Here is a 22,001-nt window from a genome sequence, read left to right on the forward strand (position 1 = left end):
TATCTAACTACGTCACTGTTATATAGTAAAAACTAAGTTTGTCGCTGTTACACAGTAATATCCAACTAGGTCACTGTTCCATAGTAATAACTAAGTAGGTCACTGTTACACAGTAATATCCAACTAGGTCACTGTTACATAGTAATAACTAAGTAGGTCGGTGTTACACAGTAATATCCAACTCGGTCACTGTTACATAGTAATAACTATGTATGTCGCTGTTATACAGTAATATCCCACTAAGTCACTGCTACATAGTAATAACTAAGTAGGTCACTGTTACACAGTAATACCAACTAGGTTACTGTTCCATAGTAATAACTAAGTAAATCGCTGTTACACAGTAATATCCAGTTAGGTCACTGTTGCATAGTAATATCCCACTAAGTCACTGCTACATAGTAATAACTAAGTAGGTCGCTGTTACACAGTAATATCCAGCTAGGTCACTGTTGCATAGTAATAACTAAGTAGGTCGGTGTTACACAGAAATATCCAACTCGGTCACTGTTACATAGTAATAACTAAGTAGGTTGGTGTTACACAGTAATATCCAGCTAGGTCACTGTTACATAGTAATAACTAAGTAGGTCGCTGTTACACAGTAATATCCAACTAGGTCACTGTTACATAGTAATAACTAAGTATGTCGCTGTTACACAGTAATATCCAACTCGGTCACTGTTACATAGTAATAACTATGTATGTCGCTGTTATACAGTAATATCCCACTAAGTCACTGCTACATAGTAATAACTAAGTAGGTCACTGTTACACAGTAATACCAACTAGGTTACTGTTCCATAGTAATAACTAAGTAAATCGCTGTTACACAGTAATATCCAGCTAGGTCACTGTTGCATAGTAATATCCCACTAAGTCACTGCTACATAGTAATAACTAAGTAGGTCGCTGTTACACAGTAATATCCAGCTAGGTCACTGTTGCATAGTAATAACTAAGTAGGTCGGTGTTACACAGAAATATCCAACTCGGTCACTGTTACATAGTAATAACTAAGTAGGTTGGTGTTACACAGTAATATCCAGCTAGGTCACTGTTACATAGTAATAACTAAGCAGGTCGGTGTTACACAGTAATATCCAACTCGGTCATTGTTACATAGTAATAACTAAGTAGGTCGCTGTTACACAGTAATATCCAACTAGGTCACTGTTACATAGTAATAACTAAGTAGGTCGCTGTTACACAGTAATAAACAAATAGGTCACTGTTACACAGTAATATCTAACTAGGAACTAGGTCACTGCTTCATAGTAATACCTAAGTAGGTCACTGTAATACGGTAATATATAAGTAACACTGTAACAACTAAGGAGGTCACTGTTACATAGTAACAACAGGGAGGTCACTGTTACACAATAATATCTTGGAAATGATTGTCTCCCACTAGAAAACTTCCTGATAAGTAACCGTTTCTATTACCTATGTATCGGACTTGAACAGTCTCTGTGTCAGACCCAGCAGAATTTCTAGCAGCACAAAGGTACCGTCCCTGGTCCTGCTGGTGGGCCTCTTCTATTATCAAAGAATTGCTTGAGGTGAATATTCTGCCTGTTTGAACGTCCTTATCGTGGGGCTCACCCCAGCGCCATTCAACTAAAGGAACCGGATACCCTTCAGCAAGGCACGTGAGATTTACTGTACTGCCTCTGGTGAAGTTAACGCTAGACGGAACTATAGATACTTTAGGTGGATCTGAAAGAAATAAAACATTCTATTGGTTGTCCTGTGAAGGTAATTCTTGACTTTCTCGTGTTTTTACCTATTATTTGATCAACTCTTACAGTGAAATACTCGAAAACGTTCTCAGCGTTTTTAGATGTCATGAACAAAACAAATATGTATTTAAAAACCCTTGAAGGGAAGAACAGACCCTGGACAATCAGGTGGAGATCTTCTCGAGATAAACCTCCTTCGTTAGTTGCAATGCAACGATACCAGCCTTCATCGTTCTGGTCGACACCGTGTATCACCAAGGAGTCGTTATCAAGTTGTTCTATTCGTGAATCAAATTCAACAGGAACTGACCGCAAGTATCCACTCCTTGTACCGTCATCAATTAGTCTTTCCCATGTTGTGTTGTGGTCAACAAGACTAGATGTATCACAAGTGACCACTGCCACAGATCCTGGAGTGACGCTGATGTTGTTAGGCTTAGCGATAACTGGCGGAGGTTCTGTAATAATACGAAATCTTCTTATGATAAACATAGAGCAGATTCTGCGGTGGGAAGTTATCATTAGAATGGAAATGAGAACCTTATAAAAGAAACAAATATAGAAATATGAGTAGATCATATCACTTAACTATAGCCGTTCTACGATTAATTCGAAAGCTAGTCTGATTTTTTAGCCGCGGCACAGTGGCTCATAGAATAGCTCAGTTTCTAAAACACTAACATTCACTTCATAACTCTGCCATCTTTTAGCGAATTTGATATCTAATTACAGTTTTGGCCTCAGGAGGTCAAACCCTCTCGATTGGTGTATTTGACCACGCCCAAGATTTTATAGATTAATTTACTCTAACCCTGCTTCAAAGACTTTGAAGCGCCGCAGCTGTTGAGGATTCCCTTTTGTTTTACGACGATTGACAACAAATATTGAACTACAAGAGTTTTGATACCTTTTAAAGTGACTAACAACAGATGACAAAATATCAGTATCATATTTACGGTGAGATATGATGTAGATATTCTTTGCACTATTTAATTTTTAACTTCCTAACGGTTAAAAATAGACACTGTATGAGAACTGTAAACAAAAACCTTGCTACGACATTTTCTTATATTAAAATACATATAGCTTTGGATTACATGAAGGATCATTTTCTGAAAATGGGGAGACTTAATAAATAATACACTATCTATGTTTTTGTTTTAATTTTAAAGAAAATTAAGAAAATAAACATCCATCTCACCTACGACATCCAAGTATATTGTACTGGACGCACTTCCAGCTATATTGGAAGCGTTGCACGAAAACAGACCCTCGGACAGCAGGGTCACGTCAGGGACGGCTAGGGTTACCTCAGCAGTTTGCCTGGTCCGAAGAAAATCACATTAGGAATGGAACAAACGTCTCTGTTTACAATACAAGATACACATAGGAATGGAACAAACGTCTCTGTTTACAATACAAGATACACATAGGAATGGAACAAACGTCTCTGTTTTCAATACAAGATACATAGGAATGGAACAAACGTCTCTGTTTACAATACAAGAAACATAGGAATGGAACAAACGTCTCTGTTTTCAATACAAGATACATAGGAATGGAACAAACGTCTCTGTTTTCAATACAAGATACATAGGAATGGAACAAACGTCTCTGTTTTCAATACAAGATACACATAGGAATGGAACAAACGTCTCTGTTTTCAATACAAGATACACATAGGAATGGAACAAACGTCTCTGTTTACAATACAATATACATAGGAATGGAACAAACGTCTCTGTTTTCAATACAAGATACACATAGGAATGGAACAAAGTCTCTGTTTTCAATACAAGATACACAAGTTTACGATAACCGCATGTGACATGAAGTTAGAACAAAAACGGACCAATAAACTGAGAGAAAAATCGTGAAATTTTGATTTTATTAAGAATCATTTTCAAGTGTTTTTAAACAAAGTCTTTAAACATATATTAAATTATTATTAACACAAATAATAAGAGGTTTCTTATCAGTAAGTTAAATGTTAAGCACGAAGCTGCACAAGGAGCTATCTCTGCTCTTCTCACCACGGGTATCGAAACTCGGCTGATATTTGGCGGTGTGAGTCCGCAAGCACAACAGTGTACCACTTGGGTGCGTTAATGCCATGGCTACTGTACATATCTTTGTTCAATAGTAGGAGAAATTCATCCACACGACTTTTAACAGATAATATAATTTCGGCTGCGTTTGTCAGAAGGTTTAATATAGATTCCAATAGCACTAGTAGTGCTATTGAATACTCAGGACTAGAGAGTCCGTGGGTGATGACGTCTCCGATCATTTAGTAACCTGTCTTCCATAACTGAATACTCTGGACTAGAGAGTCCGTGGGTGATGACGTCTCCGATCATTTAGGAACCTGTCTTCCATAACTGAATACTCTGGACTAGAGAGTCCGTGGGTGATGACGCCTCCGATCATTTAGTAACCTGTCCTCCATAACTGAATACTCTGGACTAGAGAGTCCGTGGGTGATGACGTCTCTGATCATTTAGTAACCTGTCCTCCATAACTGAATACTCTGGACTAGAGAGTCCGTGGGTGATGACGTCTCCGATCATTTAGTAACCTGTCTTCCATAACTGAATAATCTGGACTAGAGAGTCCGTGGGTGATGACGCCTCCGATCATTTAGTAACCTGTCCTCCATAACTGAATACTCTGGACTAGAGAGTCCGTGGGTGATGACGTCTCCGATCATTTAGTAACCTGTCTTCCATAACTGAATAATCTGGACTAGAGAGTCCGTGGGTGATGACGTCTCCGATCATTTAGGAACCTGTCTTCCATAACTGAATACTCTGGACTAGAGAGTCCGTGGGTGATGACGTTTGTAACCTGTCTTCTGAAACGTTGTCACCCACTGCCTTTCCAGGATAGATGTTTCAGTTACGGGAGATATATTACAAAAGTTAACCACTTACTGTTGTACAGACTGTTGGAATTCACAATTAACACCACACACACACAGTTTGTCTTCATTAATATTTATATTCTGAATGTTTAGAGAGACTTGAATGTCACCTTTTACACAGCACTCTTCAGTCAATGAAAAAATTATGAAGACAAGCAAATAGACAGAAGCTTTTTAAAGATGCAAAGCAGATGTTACGCTTTATTTTATGACCTTTATGGCCAAGAATGAAAGTATTACAAGGTTAAACTGTTATGACAGCAAGACTCTCTATATGATAACCTCTTAAATCTAAAAATGAAACATTTGTGAAGTTAAACTCTATAAAGGCAGGACTGTCTAGATGATAACCTCTTAAATCTAGAAATGAAACATTTGTGAAGTTAAACTCTATAAAGGCAGGACTCTCTAGATGATAACCTCTTAAATCTAGAAATGAAACATTTGTGAAGTTAAACTCTATAAAGGCAGGACTCTCTAGATGATAACCTCTTAAATCTAAAAATGGAACATTTGTGAAGTTAAACTCTATAAAGGCAAAACTGTCTAGATGATAACCTCTTAAATCTAGAAATGAAACATTTGTGAAGTTAAACTCTATAAAGGCAGGACTCTCTAGATGATAACCTCTTAAATCTAAAAATGAAACATTTGTGAAGTTAAACTCTATAAAGGCAGGACTCTCTAGATGATAACCTCTTAAATCTAAAAATGGAACATTTGTGAAGTTAAACTCTATAAAGGTAGGACTCTCTAGATGATAACCTCTTAAATCTAAAAATGGAACATTTGTGAAGTTAAACTCTATAAAGGCAGGACTCTCTAGATGATAACCTCTTAAATCTAGAAATGAAACATTTGTGAAGTTAAACTCTATAAAGGCAGGACTCTCTAGATGATAACCTCTTAAATCTAAAAATGAAACATTTGTGAAGTTAAACTCTATAAAGGCAGGACTCTCTAGATGATAACCTCTTAAATCTAAAAATGGAACATTTGTGAAGTTAAACTCTATAAAGGTAGGACTCTCTAGATGATAACCTCTTAAATCTAAAAATGGAACATTTGTGAAGTTAAACTCTATAAAGGCAGGACTCTCTAGATGATAACCTCTTAAATCTAGAAATGAAACATTTGTGAAGTTAAACTCTATAAAGGTAGGACTCTCTAGATGATAACCTCTTAAATCTAGAAATGGAACATTTGTGAAGTTAAACTCTATAAAGGTAGGACTCTCTAGATGATAACCTCTTAAATCTAAAAATGGAACATTTGTGAAGTTAAACTCTATAAAGGTAGGACTCTCTAGATGATAACCTCTTAAATCTAAAAATGGAACATTTGTGAAGTTAAACTCTATAAAGGCAGGACTCTCTAGATGATAACCTCTTAAATCTAAAAATGGAACATTTGTGAAGTTAAACTCTATAAAGGTAGGACTCTCTAGATGATAACCTCTTAAATCTAAAAATGGAACATTTGTGAAGTTAAACTCTATAAAGGCAGGACTCTCTAGATGATAACCTCTTAAATCTAGAAATGGAACATTTGTGAAGTTAAACTCTATAAAGGTAGGACTCTCTAGATGATAACCTCTTAAATCTAAAAATGAAACATTTGTGAAGTTAAACTCTATAAAGGTAGGACTCTCTAGATGATAACCTCTTAAATATAGAAATGAAACATTTGTGAAGTTAAACTCTATAAAGGCAGGACTCTCTAGATGATAACCTCTTAAATCTAGAAATGAAACATTTCTGAAGTTAAACTCTATAAAGGTAGGACTCTCTATATGATAACCTCTTAAATCTAAAAATGGAACATTTGTGAAGTTAAACTCTATAAAGGCAGGACTCTCTAGATGATAACCTCTTAAATATAGAAATGAAACATTTGTGAAGTTAAACTCTATAAAGGTAGGACTCTCTATATGATAACCTCTTAAATCCAGAAATGAAACATTTGTGAAGTTAAACTCTATAAAGGTAGGACTCTCTAGATGATAACCTCTTAAATCTAGAAATGAAACATTTGTGAAGTTAAACTCTATAAAGGTAGGACTCTCTAGATGATAACCTCTTAAATCTAGAAATGAAACATTTGTGAAGTTAAACTCTATAAAGGTAGGACTCTCTAGATGATAACCTCTTAAATCTAGAAATGAAACATTGGTGAGGTTAAACTCTATAAAGGCAGGACTCTCTAGATGATAACCTCTGATCACCTAGATTCAAAACTTTATAAGGTTTAACCCTACAAAAGCAGAACTCTCTTAAACTAAGTGATCATTTGATCCTTTGCATGAGTTACTCACGGAAACTGTTGGTCCACGCTAACTGGAATGTTCTCTTTAAACCACTGTACAATGAAAGGCACTAAAGATTGTACATAACACTTCATTACAACGGTTTGACCATATAACCCGACTATTCGATGTCGTGTGGAAACCTCGGGTATTTCTGTGGAGAAACAAACATTCGTGGTTAGGTTTTAAGATAATATCTTTAGATTACTGATTGGTGAGAAAAAAATGGCAGAAACTCCTAAAACTATTATAGACACATCACAATTATAAGAGGCATAGCTGTATTTCTTTGAATTTCTGACCCAAGCAGTGTTGGTAAGTCTTGAATAGGTGAAACTGCAGTACACTACAGAGGGTCCAGTCATTCAAAGAATGCATGAGCTCTCTACATCATAGATTACATTTTTCTCTTTAACATCTGAAATCTGTAAAACAATCATTGAACAGTTGTTTTGTTGTATATATCGAATAATAAATTAAGCATAACAATGTCCTAATGTTATTCATGTACCTAAATGTACCTTAATTAATTGTAAACGTAAAATGATGTAGAGATGGTAGTGCTTTAAACAATGGAAACAAGCAGATAGGATGACATCATACACTGTCCAGAAATACCTAGAGTATATTTAGGTTTAAACTAACGTTACTGATAAAGTAGTTGTAGAATTAACTGACCCAAAGAGAAAGATTAACAACCTTGTGGGTCAGTCTTTTGGTTTGGTGTCTTAGCGACGGTTTCACAGTTCTTTTGTTTTTGGACTTTTTGAGTGTGTGTGAGTGACAACCATCCTTTAAAGTAAAACTCACTATCATTGTTGATTTTTAGCGTGCGTATTTGTTTTAGGTCTATTGAGTACTTTGGTTATCCCTACATGTACAATCTACTGTCTCTTATGATATGGTGTGTTAAATGGACCCAAAGACTCCATAAATATTTTGGTAATGTGTCTTTGCATGTTTCTTTTTTTATGAAATAGATTTATAAAGCAGCACTAATAACATAAAAATAGTAACATACATAAATGTAAACACTTTATATAAGATAGAAAGATAAGTGTTGATGTTTGGAGAGGATAGAAGGATGACAAAGTTCCTCTTCAAAAACAAGAAAAATGAAAGTAGAAAGAAACATTTGGAATGTAATCCAAAAGATAAAAATAAGAATAATAACTTGAATAGCTGTTCGTAAATACGTGACGCATGAGGATTTCTTTCAACAAGGGTAAACTGTTTTCTTGTGCTCAAAGTTAGTTGTAATTTCTTTTAACGACTTATGTGCTAATTCAATAGTATGTTGCTGCATATTGGAGTCTGAATGTCTTGAGCACATATCTTTGGTCCACAGTCAACTCCTGACATTTGACAGTGCGATGTTACCAAGGTAGGTTATGGTTAGAGATACATTATGCACACACACATACACATTTACAAAACGAAATATTCATATAAGATTGTTAACTAGTTTAGAGACACAGAGAACAATGTTTCAAAAACAGTCTTCAGCGTTCTCCATGGATAAGGACAGAAAATCTTACAACAGAGTACTTTTGGCAAGAACGGTTCTGAAACCATAGTACAACCAAATCCCAAACAATGCCGTCATTTGCCAAACGATAGCTATGACTATGAAAAAAAAACCCAACAAAAACAATGTTTCAAAAAGCCTTTGTGATCAAACTCACGATATCATCTGGTACCTTTAACAAAATAATAAACGATGATAAACGTTCCTCAAATTAAACAGATGTTTAACAAGAGAGGTTGGTAAGTAATCTGAGATTAAAGCAACCGTATTGTGTCACATCTTTGCCAAATCCTCTGATGCACCTAAAATAAGCTATAGTAGTTTTATCTGCTTATAAGTGGTTTTGTAAGTTGCACTACAATGGAAAATTTGTGAAAAGATGTGGTTTAAGGTTGATTTCATCGTACTTTGTAAAAGTTCGTTACGATGAAAGCTGTGGTGTTCTAGTCATGACCATTAAACTGACTACAGTAGAAGATAGAGGAAGTAATGTCAAAAGTAGCGGGAATGAACTTTCATTAACTTTAGTGACCGCTTGATAGTAATTTAAAAAAGTATTGAGGTAATTCACACACGAAATATACAAACCTGGCAACTGCGCATTTATTGCCGTGGACGTGATGCGCTGAAAAGGATAGCCTCTCTCATCAACACCTGCCGCCTGCAATCAGTGATGAAAAACATACATAAAGTAACTGTTTGTCGGAATTACAACTTCATCAATTTTTAATATATTTGTAAATTACACAATTTTTTAAATAAAAATTATTTACTTGCTTTACAACAAAATTTTAACCAATGCACAGTATAGGTGGATAAGATTAGAAATGACACTGAATACCGATATAAAGTTTGTTTGTTTCTTTTAGACCAAAACCACATTTCAATGCCTGTGTCCAGTCAAAGGCATTGAATCTCGGATTTAGGGGTTGTAAATCTATAAATTCACCGCTGTTCCACTGAGGGATAAAATGTTTCATAACAAATTGTAAATGCTAAATATTACATTAAAGTAATTTTTTTTAGAATAACATTGATTATAAAGCAGCTGGCGAAAAATATGCTTGCGTGTGTATAATCCTTTCACTGTTATCAAAGTAGCCTGTCCAGAGGATGATTTTTCGGTTAGCAATTTTCACAATAGTTTGCAAATGTGGTTTTAAATTTTAGCTTAATTTACAAAAAATATATTGAAATACAATCTTAAAGTTAATTATCTGTGAAATACTGGAGGTAATGTTTTAATTTCTTTTGCTATATCCTCCGAAATCTCTACCTGGGTAGTGGCCTGGCATGGCCAGGTGATTTAGACTTGTAATCCGAGTAACGCGGGTTCGAAAACCTGGCACATCAAACATGCTCGCCCTTTCAGCCATGGGGGTGTTACAATGTGACAGTCAATCCCACTATTCGTTGGTAAAAGAGAAGCCCAAGAGTTGGCGGAGGGTGGTGATGCCTAGCTACCTTCCCTCCAGTCTTACACTGCTAAATTAGGAACGGTTAGCGCAGCTAGCCCTCGTGTAGCTTTGCGCAAAATTAAAAAAAAAAAAAAAACTCTACTCGGTCGCGCGCCATTAGTGCTTGCACACCCATCAGTTTTGTTTCCTAGAAATCCTCCCTATTGTTTTATATGTATCTATGTGCGCGACACATTCACAATTCCTTTAAACCATTAAGAATAAATAATTGAGGTTTTAATCTTACGAACAATAAACGAGATTATTAGTTATTTCGGGACACGAGGATATTTTTGAAAACACGAAACGGTAGTGATCATAAAGGAAAAAGAGAAAAATATTTCGAAAGAAAAATTCGAAGGAAGAACGAAGATGGTGGTGATCTTTAAGAGAAACAAAGATAAGTTAAGATTTTGAATACGTTAAAAAATACAAGAAACGACTTTTTAGATGTTTCCTCATTTACTAGGTCAAAGTAAACTATCACAATTATCACATTTTATTTATTATTGTAACTAATAGTAGTTACATTACCATCAGACTCTTAGGCCTAAATAACGTATTCATTATTGTAATAAATAGTAGTTATTCTACCGTTAGACTTTAGGCCTAAGAAGTGTATTTATTATTGTGACTAATAGTAGTTACGTTACCGTCAGATTCAAAGGCCTAAATAACGTATTCATTATTGTAACTAGTAATAGTTACATTACCGTCAGACCCATAGGCCTAAGTAACGTATTCATTATTGTAATAAATAGTAATTACTCTACCGTTAGACTTTTAGGCCTAAGAAGTGTATTTATTATTGTGACTAATAGTAGTTACGTTACCGTCAGATTCATAGGCCTAAGTAACGTATTCATTATTGTAACTAGTAATAGTTACATTACCGTCAGACGCATAGGTCTAAGTAACGTAAATTAATAAAAACTAAGCCTACACATATTATCATAATATAAATAACTCGGCGTTAAAGAATCATGCATTAGGGTTCTGTTAAAAATGGTCATGTGTCTTTATAACTTCAGTGTTAGTGTTTCTCTACTATTATTTGTGTTTCGACTTTAATAAAGGCAAATAATAGAAGGCCATAAAGAAAAGGTTCTAATGGCGGATTAGTAGATTCTTTGTGAAGTAAATGTAAAACAAGAAAAAAGCTATCTCAGAGAAATTGTGTCAAAAATTCTCAAAATATGTACCATACACATTAAGAAGAAGGTACTTGGAAACTGTTGTTGTGGTTATAGATAAACAAGCAAATGTATCTAACCCCAGTGGCAGGAACTGTTTAAGCCTATATATCAGTCTAAATTATATAATGGTCGTTAGAATGATTAACTTTGTTGCACTTTTAGTTTTACTCAAAGCCAAAGCTCTGAATTATTTATACCGGCCACCACAAACAGTAATTATTTAACATGTGAGTCATGCTAAGACTTAAGAATCACTCATCAATAACCTATTATAAGTATATATTTGCATTCTTTAAGTTACGTAACATTTTAAAATGTGAACAATAACACTATTAATTCATAACAACTTACTGTAGAAAGTTCTACTTGTGAAATACAGTTTGTTATAAACGTTATTCATGTCTGTTCTACCGTCATTTCAAAAGTGAATGTTCAGCTTTGTCGGTGTGCTCAGCTTTTTAAATGGTAGACGGTCGAATGCTCGAATATACACAACAATTTCAAGATAAATGTAAGATCATATATATTTGGGTTGCGTATGGTTACATTATGAATGTTTTAGTCCAAGTTATATTTCAATAGTCAATTCATGTGTGCTTATATTTAAAAGGTTTATTGATTAAGTTATTTTACAAAACCCTTGCGCACCTTTAAGTAGAAATAATTGTTTGGTGGAATAAAGGTAGATGCATTATATAAGGCCGTTTCTCCTGGTAATCTTTCCAGATATAGATCTTCCACAATATTCCCATCCAGGTTCACTACTTCTACTCTCCGGAAAGTCGCTGATTCAGGAAGATTTGTTCCATTAATTAGCAAGTGAGTGGGAGCACCTGATACGGGATATAAAGTTTATAACTTATATCATTCTGTGATTTAATAGGACAGGATCGAAACTCGGATAATAAATCAGCAGTTACTCAGTCACGCAGGCTCTACACCAAAACCTAAATACAACTATTCTGAGCTGTCTTCTTTATTCACTAAAATAGGTTCGACACTTAAACCTACAGTTTATAAACTGTTTATTTTCTTCAAGTGAACTACATAAACCTTCCAAAAATAATAATTTATGTCTTTCTTCTTTTATTTTTATTTGCATTTTATCAAAGTGATCAAGAACCAGTATGTTAGGAATGTTTCAGCAAGTTTTAAATAAAATATTTACAAGTATGTTAGTATCAGTAAATATATTATCTAACAATGGCTAAGATATGTATTATTATCTGTAAATATATTATTTAACAACGGCTAAAACATGTGCATTATTATCTGTAAATATACTATTTAATAACGGATAAAACAAGTGTATTATTATCTGTAAATATGTATTTAATAAGGGATAAAACGTGTGTAAATTTATTATTTAACAACGGCTAAAACATCTGTATTATTATCTGTAATTATATTATTTAACAAAGGCTAAAACAAGTTATTATTCTCTGTAAATATATTACTTAACAACGACTGAAAAAAATTTTGGAAAGCAAAGTTACTAAAGTGGGAGTTATTGTAAATATACTTTCAAAGGACGGTCAACTTTCTGAAATGGATATCATTAGAGGTAAACATAATATTTTAGGTTACGATAGTGAGTTCCCTCACCTGGTGGGAGTGGTGATTATTACAAATATACTTCACCTTTCAAAGGACGGTGGTACGTTTCCTTCAACCTTGCTGTTGGCTGTCTGGAAAAGCCATGGATGAAATCTAATGTGCTCAACCCTGTGGAGCGAATGGTGTGAGGGCCTTTGGTCCTTACCCATAACTTCCATCGTCCAGGAAAAGGGTCTTTGATGTTAACAATACTTACATTCTTCAAGTTTAAAAGGTTGTTCAACCCTTCTGACAACCCTACATCTCGACCTGTAAAATGAGGTTGTATAAACAACAGTTTTCAGAATAGAATAGTGATCAAATTTAGCAGGTTTCCTTGAATAAAAACTTTAATATTCGTTATGAAGGAATTTGGTTGGTTGGTTGGCTGGCTGGCGTTTTATCGTGCAAATCAACAACTAGACTGTCTGCGTCAAACAGCAGGTAAAATATTAAAAATAAAGTAAAATTATTAAAACTCGCAAAAAGGAATCACGTTAAAAAACAAAATTAAAAACTTAAATAGTGTTAAAAAGGCTCTTAAGAAATTAAAAACATTTGTAAGATGGACAGTGTCACCATCGCCAATGTCACTGTTAGGGGTCAACCTGTGGACAAAACATGGTTAAAATGATGCCATCGAGAGTCGTAATGACGGCATGACAGTAAAATGTGGGCTACTGTGACCTAAGTGTTACACTGGTGCATCTGTCGCAGATAAAATAAAACGATGAGTTAAAAACTGTAACCAATGCATAGTCTAGTTAGAACAACTTCCTCCTTCCGATTCTTAGGTAAACAAGATGGCCAAATTCCAATAGAGGGCTTTGTCTGGAATAGCTTATTATCACGCTGCTCATTCCAAGTCGACTGCCAACTGGCACAGAGCCAAGCCTTGAATATAGGACCATAGTCCATACATGAAACAAGCACGGCAATGACAGCACCAGAGCAGAAAGGCTTAGCTGCGATGTCGGTAAGCTCGTTCAGCGCGAATACCAATACGGCCCGGTATCCAGAAAAACTGGATAGAATTAGATGTTAAAGAGAAATGGACCAGTCGGATTTGAATATCGGCGAGAACAGGGTGTGAACTAACGTGAAGCGATTCCAGGGCCAGTAAAGAACTAAGCGAGTCAGTATAAATAGTGCAGTTTGAGTACTGCTTAGCTTCCATGTAATCCAGGGCAAGAGAAATGGCGTACATTTTAACAGTAAACACAGAAGCTGTAGAGGGGATTCTGTGTGCAACCACCGAACCACAACAAACCATGGCAGAGCCCACACAGTCACCTGATGGTGAAACATCCATTTAAATGGGAATGGAAGGATGGTTCAAAAGATGTTCGGCAAATAGAAGTTGGTACTCCCAATCAGAAGTGTCTGCCTTCCTCAGATGACTCAAAGGAAGGTCACATTTGGGGATGGTAATAAGCTATAGTGGGATGGGCTGACTAGTGGATACAGCAATGTTTTCCAAGGACAGACCCAATTCATCTAACTGCATCTGGATACGAAGGCCAAAAGGAACAATAGCAGGCCATCTGCTTTGAAAAATCATGGTCCACTGAGGAAGGAAAACACAACCCTAGGTGGGATGCTGTGGTAAAGATCGAAGTTCTGAAGCATACAGTAAAGACAGTTGTAAACAATGTTGGTGTAGAGAGGGTTCATGAGACTCTGTGTACAAACTCTGGACTGGGAAAGTGTGGAAAGCCCCATGCAGAACTGAAGCCCGTGATGGTGAACGGGGTCCAGAATCTTCAAGGCCGAGCTCCTGGCAGAGCCATAGACCAGAGACCCATAGTTCAGTTTTGATTGAATGAAGACACAGTAGATATTTAGCACAGAACATCGATCGATTCACTCCCCAAGAGGTGGAAGACAGGACACAGAGGATGTTCTGTGCCCTTGTACACTTGACTTGTAACTGCTTGATGTGTAGTATAAAGGTCAGCTTACAGTCAAAGATAAGCTCCAAGAACCTTGCATCAGATACCATGGGAAGCACAACTTCACCAACACGGAGTTCAGGATCGGAGTGAATACCCTGTTGGTAGCAAAGGTGTATAGGTGTTTTAGTAAGAGAAAATGTAAAACCATTTGCTGTGGTCCACTTCAATAAACATCTGAGGGTAGTCTGCAGCTGCCTCTCAATAAACCTCATATTTAACAACTGATATGAGATGTGGAAGTCATCGACAAGAGCTCATTTGCAACAGTAAGAGGTAGTTGTTCAGTGATGACATTCATCTTTATACTGAAAAGTGTGACACTCAAAACGCAGCTCTGAGGGGCTCCAAGCTCCTGTAGGAGAGAAGGGAAAGTAATGAATCCCCACAAACTTGGAATTTCTAACCCATTAATATTTTTAAATACAAATGGGCAAATGGCAATGCAACCCATATGAGTGGAGGTCTCGCAAAATGCCATACCTTCACGTAGTATCATAAGCCTTCTCAGGGTCAAAGAATACTGATACAATATGTCGCTTGAGAAAGGCTTCTTTGATCAACGTTTGAAGTCGAATCAGGTAATCCACGGTGGAGTACTGTTGTACGACCTCACACTGGGTAGGCGAGAGGAGGTTGTTTGATTCGAAGAACCAAACTAGACGAGCATTAACCATCCTCTCTAAGATGTTACAGAGAAAGCTCGTCAAAGCAGTTGTACAGTAGTTTGAAGGACTCAGAGCCAATGGAAGTGGGTCAAGGAAGCCACTGGAAAGAGTCATGGGGTCAGAGATGGGAGAAAACGTAACGTTGACTCGTCAATTCTCTTAATCAAATAGGGCAAAAGACTCTTTAGGTTGTTTGAAAATGACTATTGGAGGCACAGTCTACACTCCCACTGTATAGTAGAATGCAGCAGTATATATCCAAGATTGAGTAGCGGTCACTATTTTGAGATTCTGGACGGAAGTTATTGTTTACTGCCTTCAAACTTTGTACCTCTTTCTCCTTCACTTACGGCAAGAACTAGAGCACGAGAGGTGTGAACCACTACAGTTGATACAATGTGGTTCAAGGTCGCATTTGTAGGTATCATTATTCCGTATTTTCGAGCGGTGATTCGGTGCACTGCAAAAAAATGCTTTGGCTGAAGAAACCAGCGAAGATCTCGAACTGGAGAATGTTTCTGAATCCCTCTCAACTATAACTCCTCTGTAAAAATTCAAAGTTTCATTAGAAGTGACGTCAATAGGTATATCCCCGATGCTCTTTGAATTAAGAAATAGTTTAATATATTGTGGTGAAGATGTTTCCACCAAAATGTCTCCATATCGAAACTTTCTTACTGACTTCGGGGAGCCACCAAGCCCCTCTAATTATTTTTGAATAAAGAAGGGAGACATTTGCCCTGAGGATTTCTCAGATAGGGAATGGATGACTAGTAATTGAGGTACAGAAACTGACTATAACGATGACTGTACAAAAGAATCGTCATGTGTGGTCGTTTCTCGATAATCTGGACCAGCCGATTGACCTTGGAAAGCCACCCAATTCAAAGCCAAAGTGGTGTGTTAGGGTTGGACCCCTCAATCACTAGGATCCTCTGCTCCCCTTCACGGGTTGCCACGCATGGCAAACACTTGGGTGGATGTTTAGATCCCAGAGGAGGTAATCTGAAAGAACAGAACCTTCTCTGGGGTCTCCCCACCACGTACAGGAATCCACAGCGAGGGGAAAGGAATTTGAAACTTGCTTTATGGAATAACTTTGCTGTTTTCAGTAAAAGTAGACGCGTTTTGAAAATGGATTAGTGTTTCTCTCTATAATGTAACACAATTTTAAAAGTAGGGAAGAGTAACTAACCGCTAGGGTCTACTAGGGTGATTTCAGGAGTGTCACCAGAAACAGATACTGTAAACTCTCGAAGAGTCGAGTCCACATCAAGGTCCACCTCCGTGATCTGACTTTGGCTTCGGTCAATAGCTAATAAGTTGACCTTTCGAGCTTGTAGAGAAACCCGCACGAAATTCAAAACCTATAAATTCAAAAAAATATGTAAATATAATTTTCCTTGTGATATAAAAATAAATGATAAATTAAAACAGTGGAGAACAGTTTATTAAATCTGTCGATGCGTACAATCTGTAGGACATTCATTCAAAGATATAACTGAAAGATTTCTTAGTTTTAAACATTCGCACCACTGTACAGTAGTGTGTTGTATGCATGTCAGTAACTAGCCACTAAAACGACGTCACATAAGACTTGTACACACTTAAGGTTCCAACAAAACACATAAACTTCGAAGGCAAAAATAAAAATATTTGTTACTCTTAATTTTGATTTTATTTACTTTTGAAACAGAACACTTTCGAAGATCCTGTGCAAGTACATCTAGGAAATATCTTATACGTTTCTTTCTTAAAATACAGATGTGACACCTATAAAATCTATACCTCGTTCACGTCCGACTTCTTGAGGTGGAAAATTTGACCAGAACTGGTGGATGCAATTTTTTCATATGACTGATATCCCGGATGTGAGTGATTCCCACAGTCTCCTGTCATGACGAATACCACCTTCAGAAGAAATAGTGTAGTTAACTATCATCACAGTTTGTTTTATTTAATTACTATCATAGTTTGAGGGTGAACATAACATGTGACAAATAATAGCTGCAGAAGTTCGATAAAGTAAACCAGTGTAAAGAAATATGTGAGAGATAAAAATGGTTTCCGATTTATACACAACGTCAGATGTTTGCCAGATTTTAATTAAATATCAAAAATATCATATCATCATGATCACCACTGACCAGTTACTAACTTGGACGTTACTATATTATCATGATCACCACTGACCAGTTACTAACTTGGACGTTACTATATTATCATGATCACCACTGATCAGTTACTAACTTGGACGTTACTATATTATCATGATCACCACTGATCAGTTACTAACTTGGACGTTACTATATTATCATGATCACCACTGAGCAGTTACTAACTTGGACGTTACTATATTATCATGATCACCACTGACCAGTTACTAACTTCGACGTTACTATATTATCATGATCACCACTGACCAGTTACCAACTTGGACGTTACTATATTATCGTAATTACCAATGGTCAGTTGTTAACTTCGACGTTACTATATTATCATGATCACCACTTACGAGTTACTAACTTTGACGTTACTATATTATCGTAATTACCAATGGTCAGTTATTAACTTTCTCGTTACTGTATTATGGTAATTAGTGATCAGTTATTAACTTGCTCGTTACTGTATTATGGTAATTATTGAACAGTTATTAACTTGCTCGTTACTGTATTATGGTAATTAGTGATCAGTTATTAACTTGCTCGTCATGGAATTATGATAATTAGTGAGCAGTTATTAACTTGCTCGTTACTGTATTATGGTAATTAGTGATCAGTTACTAACTTGCTCGTTACTGTATTATGGTAATTAGTGATCAGTTATTAACTTGCTCGTTACTGTATTATGGTACTTAGTGATCAGTTATTAACTTGCTCGTTACTGTATTATGGTAATTAGTGATCAGTTATTAACTTGTTCGTTACTGTATTATGGTAATTAGCGATCAATTATTAACTTGCTCGTTACTGTATTATGGTAATTAGTGATCAGTTATTAACTTGCTCGTTACTGTATCATGGTAATTAGTGATCAGTTACTAACTTGCTCGTTACTGTATTATGGTAATTAGTGATCAGTTACTAACTTGCTCGTTACTGTATTATGGTAATTATGATCAATTATTAACTTTCTCGTTACTGTATTATGGTAATTAGTGATCAGTTATTAACTTGCTCATTACTGTATTATGGTAATTAGTGATCAGTTACTAACTCAGAGATTACTTACTTTATTATCTTATTGTCTAAAGATAAGTTACTACGTATCATAACGAAGGACTTTTTATTGTTGCTATGGTAACCAGTTTATGTTGTTGTTTTATTTTAATTTACTTTTATTAATTTTACTAGATTTACTTTAATTTTAACTTTTTACCGGATATTTGGCGCAGATAGCCTAGCTGTTTTGTGCTATAAAACAACAAATCAACCAACAAATTAACTATGTTGTTGTAGAAATATGACACATATATAACACTGCAGTATCTGAATGTAGCGAGTCAAGTATATCAAGCCATAAAATTTTATTGTGATTCGTATATAAGGTCGTGAAAACACATTTCAGTGTCTCGTTCTAATAATTGTGTATTGTGGTCACCCAGTGGGGCAGCGATAAGTCTTCAGATTTATAACGTTAAAATCAGGTGTTCGATTTCTCTCGGAAGACATGGCTGATAGCTCGATATGGCTTTACTTTAACAAGACACACACACATACAAGTGTATGTCAGATCGTTAAAACTAACATTGTAGTGTCTCATTCTAACGAATCGTTACATCAGATCGTTAAAACTAACATTATGGTGTCTCATTCTAACGAATCGTTATATCAGATCGTTAAAACTAACATTATGGTGTCTCATTCTAACGAATCGTTATATCAGATCATTAAAACTAACATTATGGTGTCTCATTCTAACGAGTCGTTATATCAGATCGTTAAAACTAACATTATGGTGTCTCATTCTAACGAGTCGTTATATCAGATCGTTAAAACTAACATTGTAGTGTCTCATTCTAACGAGTCGTTATATCAGATCGTTAAAACTAACATTATGGTGTCTCATTCTAACGAATCGTTATATCAGATCATTAAAACTAACATTATGGTGTCTCATTCTAACGAGTCGTTATATCAGATCGTTAAAACTAACATTATGGTGTTTCATTCTGACGAATCGTTTTTTCAGATCGTTAAAACTAACATTGTAGTGTCTCATTCTAACGAGTCGTTATATCAGATCGTTAAAACTAACATTATGGTGTCTCATTCTAACGAATCGTTATATCAGATCGTTAAAACTAACATTGTAGTGTCTCATTCTAACGAGTCGTTATATCAGATCGTTAAAACTAACATTATGGTGTCTCATTCTAACGAATCGTTATATCAGATCGTTAAAACTAACATTATGGTGTCTCATTCTAACGAATCGTTATATCAGATCGTTAAAACTAACATTATGGTGTCTCATTCTGACGAATCGTTTTTTCAGATCGTTAAAACTAACATTGTAGTGTCTCATTCTAACGAGTCGTTATATCAGATCGTTAAAACTAACATTATGGTGTCTCATTCTAACGAATCGTTATATCAGATCGTTAAAACTAACATTGTAGTGTCTCATTCTAACGAGTCGTTATATCAGATCGTTAAAACTAACATTATGGTGTCTCATTCTAACGAATCGTTATATCAGATCGTTAAAACTAACATTATGGTGTCTCATTCTAACGAATCGTTATATCAGATCGTTAAAACTAACATTATGGTGTCTCATTCTAACGAATCGTTACATCAGATCGTTAAAACTAACATTATGGTGTCTCATTCTAACGAATCGTTATATCAGATCGTTAAAACTAACATTATGGTGTCTCATTCTAACGAATCGTTATATCAGATCATTAAAACTAACATTATGGTGTCTCATTCTAACGAGTCGTTATATCAGATCGTTAAAACTAACATTATGGTGTCTCATTCTAACGAGTCGTTATATCAGATCGTTAAAACTAACATTATGGTGTCTCATTCTAACGAATCGTTATATCAGATCGTTAAAACTAACATTGTAGTGTCTCATTCTAACGAGTCGTTATATCAGATCGTTAAAACTAACATTATGGTGTCTCATTCTAACGAATCGTTATATCAGATCGTTAAAACTAACATTGTAGTGTCTCATTCTAACGAGTCGTTATATCAGATCGTTAAAACTAACATTATGGTGTCTCATTCTAACGAATGGTTATATCAGATCGTTAAAACTAACATTGTGGTGTCTCATTCTAATTAATCTGAATATTAGATTGTAAAACAGTTACATTTATTGCCTGAATTTAACAAATCGTTTATATTAGGATATAAAAAAAACTAGTAATACAGTGTCTGTGGACTGGTTATAAATCCTATCAAAGTAACGTTTCTTTAAAGTGCGCTTCTAGACTTTACGACTCAGTAAAGTGGATCTTCAACATTAACCATTAAAGTTTATTTATCTTGCACGTGAAAGGCCTAATGACGTGAACACTGACGCACGTCTTTCCCTAAATGATGATAAGTTCAAAATTTTCATTTATTGCACGTTCTTTATCAACACTTCTCACGTGGCCTTATTCGAATCAAATTTAATTATGACGTACATATTATCGAATCAGATGGATAGAATGACCCATGTCCAAATTCCAATGCCACGTTTTTGTTGTTTCTGAGGCCCACTGTAGTGATACTAAACGACGGAAACAAACCTCTTTTCCAAGCATAACGAAATTCGAGAAACATTTTCTAGAGAGAGAAGCGTGCCTCCAAGGTCTTTCCCATCCATATTTGAGCACTATAAGCGAGTTATAATGATTGGATAAATAAATAAATATATGTATGTGCGTATGTATGAAGCAAAATATACAGTGAAACTTTGTGGGTGTTAAATGCTAGCCTCTTGTTTGCTTGTTTGTTTATAAAAGAAAAAATTATGTTGAATTACTTTATTCAAAGGAAGTACAATATTTTATCTCGCAACTGTCAACATAATGTTGAATACTGACAGTATTATAATTTTGTCCTGTCGTCTAAAGTACTTGGTTGCTGTGTGACAAGCCAGTAAATATTATAATCTGATCTTGTTGTAGAGAAATAACGAACGTTATTATGTGACCCAAATCATGTTTGGTTTATTGTTCTTTAGCAGGATGATTTCTTGTTGTAGAGAAATAACGAACGTTATTATGTGATTCAAATCATGTTTGGTTTAATGTTCTTTATCCAAATCATGTTTGGTTTAATGTTATTTACCCAAATAATGTTTGGTTTAATGTTATTTACCCAAATCATGTTTGATGATGTGACTCACCTGACTTTCCTTTCTCTGGATCAGTTTCAGGACGTCCTCCAGTAGGTAATGGTCCTTAGCACGCGCATCTGTGAACACGTAGATCGAAGAACTGGGCAAGCTCACGTCCAAAGCCTGCTTGATAGCTCCCACACTCATCTCCGGACAGTCACCTCCACCCTGGACGTACAGCTCCTTCAATTGTAGCTGGAAGACATCTGGGTCAGTGGTGGCGGTAACCGGTCCGACATCTATGAGGACAACATTATTAGGTCATTAGAAATCAACAACAAAAAAGAAA

At 35.6% G+C, this 22,001-nt stretch overlaps 1 protein-coding gene across 1 annotated transcript in view; it reads right to left on the minus strand.

Annotated features, from left to right (window-relative positions):
* LOC143227929 (hemicentin-1-like) overlaps nucleotides 1-22,001 on the minus strand; it is a 246,350-nt gene that overhangs the window by 219,622 nt on the left and 4,727 nt on the right. Inside the window, 10 exon segments of the mRNA XM_076459284.1 lie at nucleotides 1,447-1,719; nucleotides 1,898-2,200; nucleotides 2,944-3,065; nucleotides 6,980-7,124; nucleotides 9,087-9,159; nucleotides 11,800-11,984; nucleotides 12,793-13,017; nucleotides 16,563-16,734; nucleotides 17,156-17,278; nucleotides 21,722-21,951. Coding sequence (XP_076315399.1) covers nucleotides 1,447-1,719; nucleotides 1,898-2,200; nucleotides 2,944-3,065; nucleotides 6,980-7,124; nucleotides 9,087-9,159; nucleotides 11,800-11,984; nucleotides 12,793-13,017; nucleotides 16,563-16,734; nucleotides 17,156-17,278; nucleotides 21,722-21,951 — 1,851 coding nt within the window.

This window comes from Tachypleus tridentatus, chromosome 10 (assembly GCF_004210375.1).
Source record: "Tachypleus tridentatus isolate NWPU-2018 chromosome 10, ASM421037v1, whole genome shotgun sequence".
NCBI classification, from domain to species: Eukaryota; Metazoa; Arthropoda; class Merostomata; order Xiphosura; family Limulidae; genus Tachypleus; species Tachypleus tridentatus.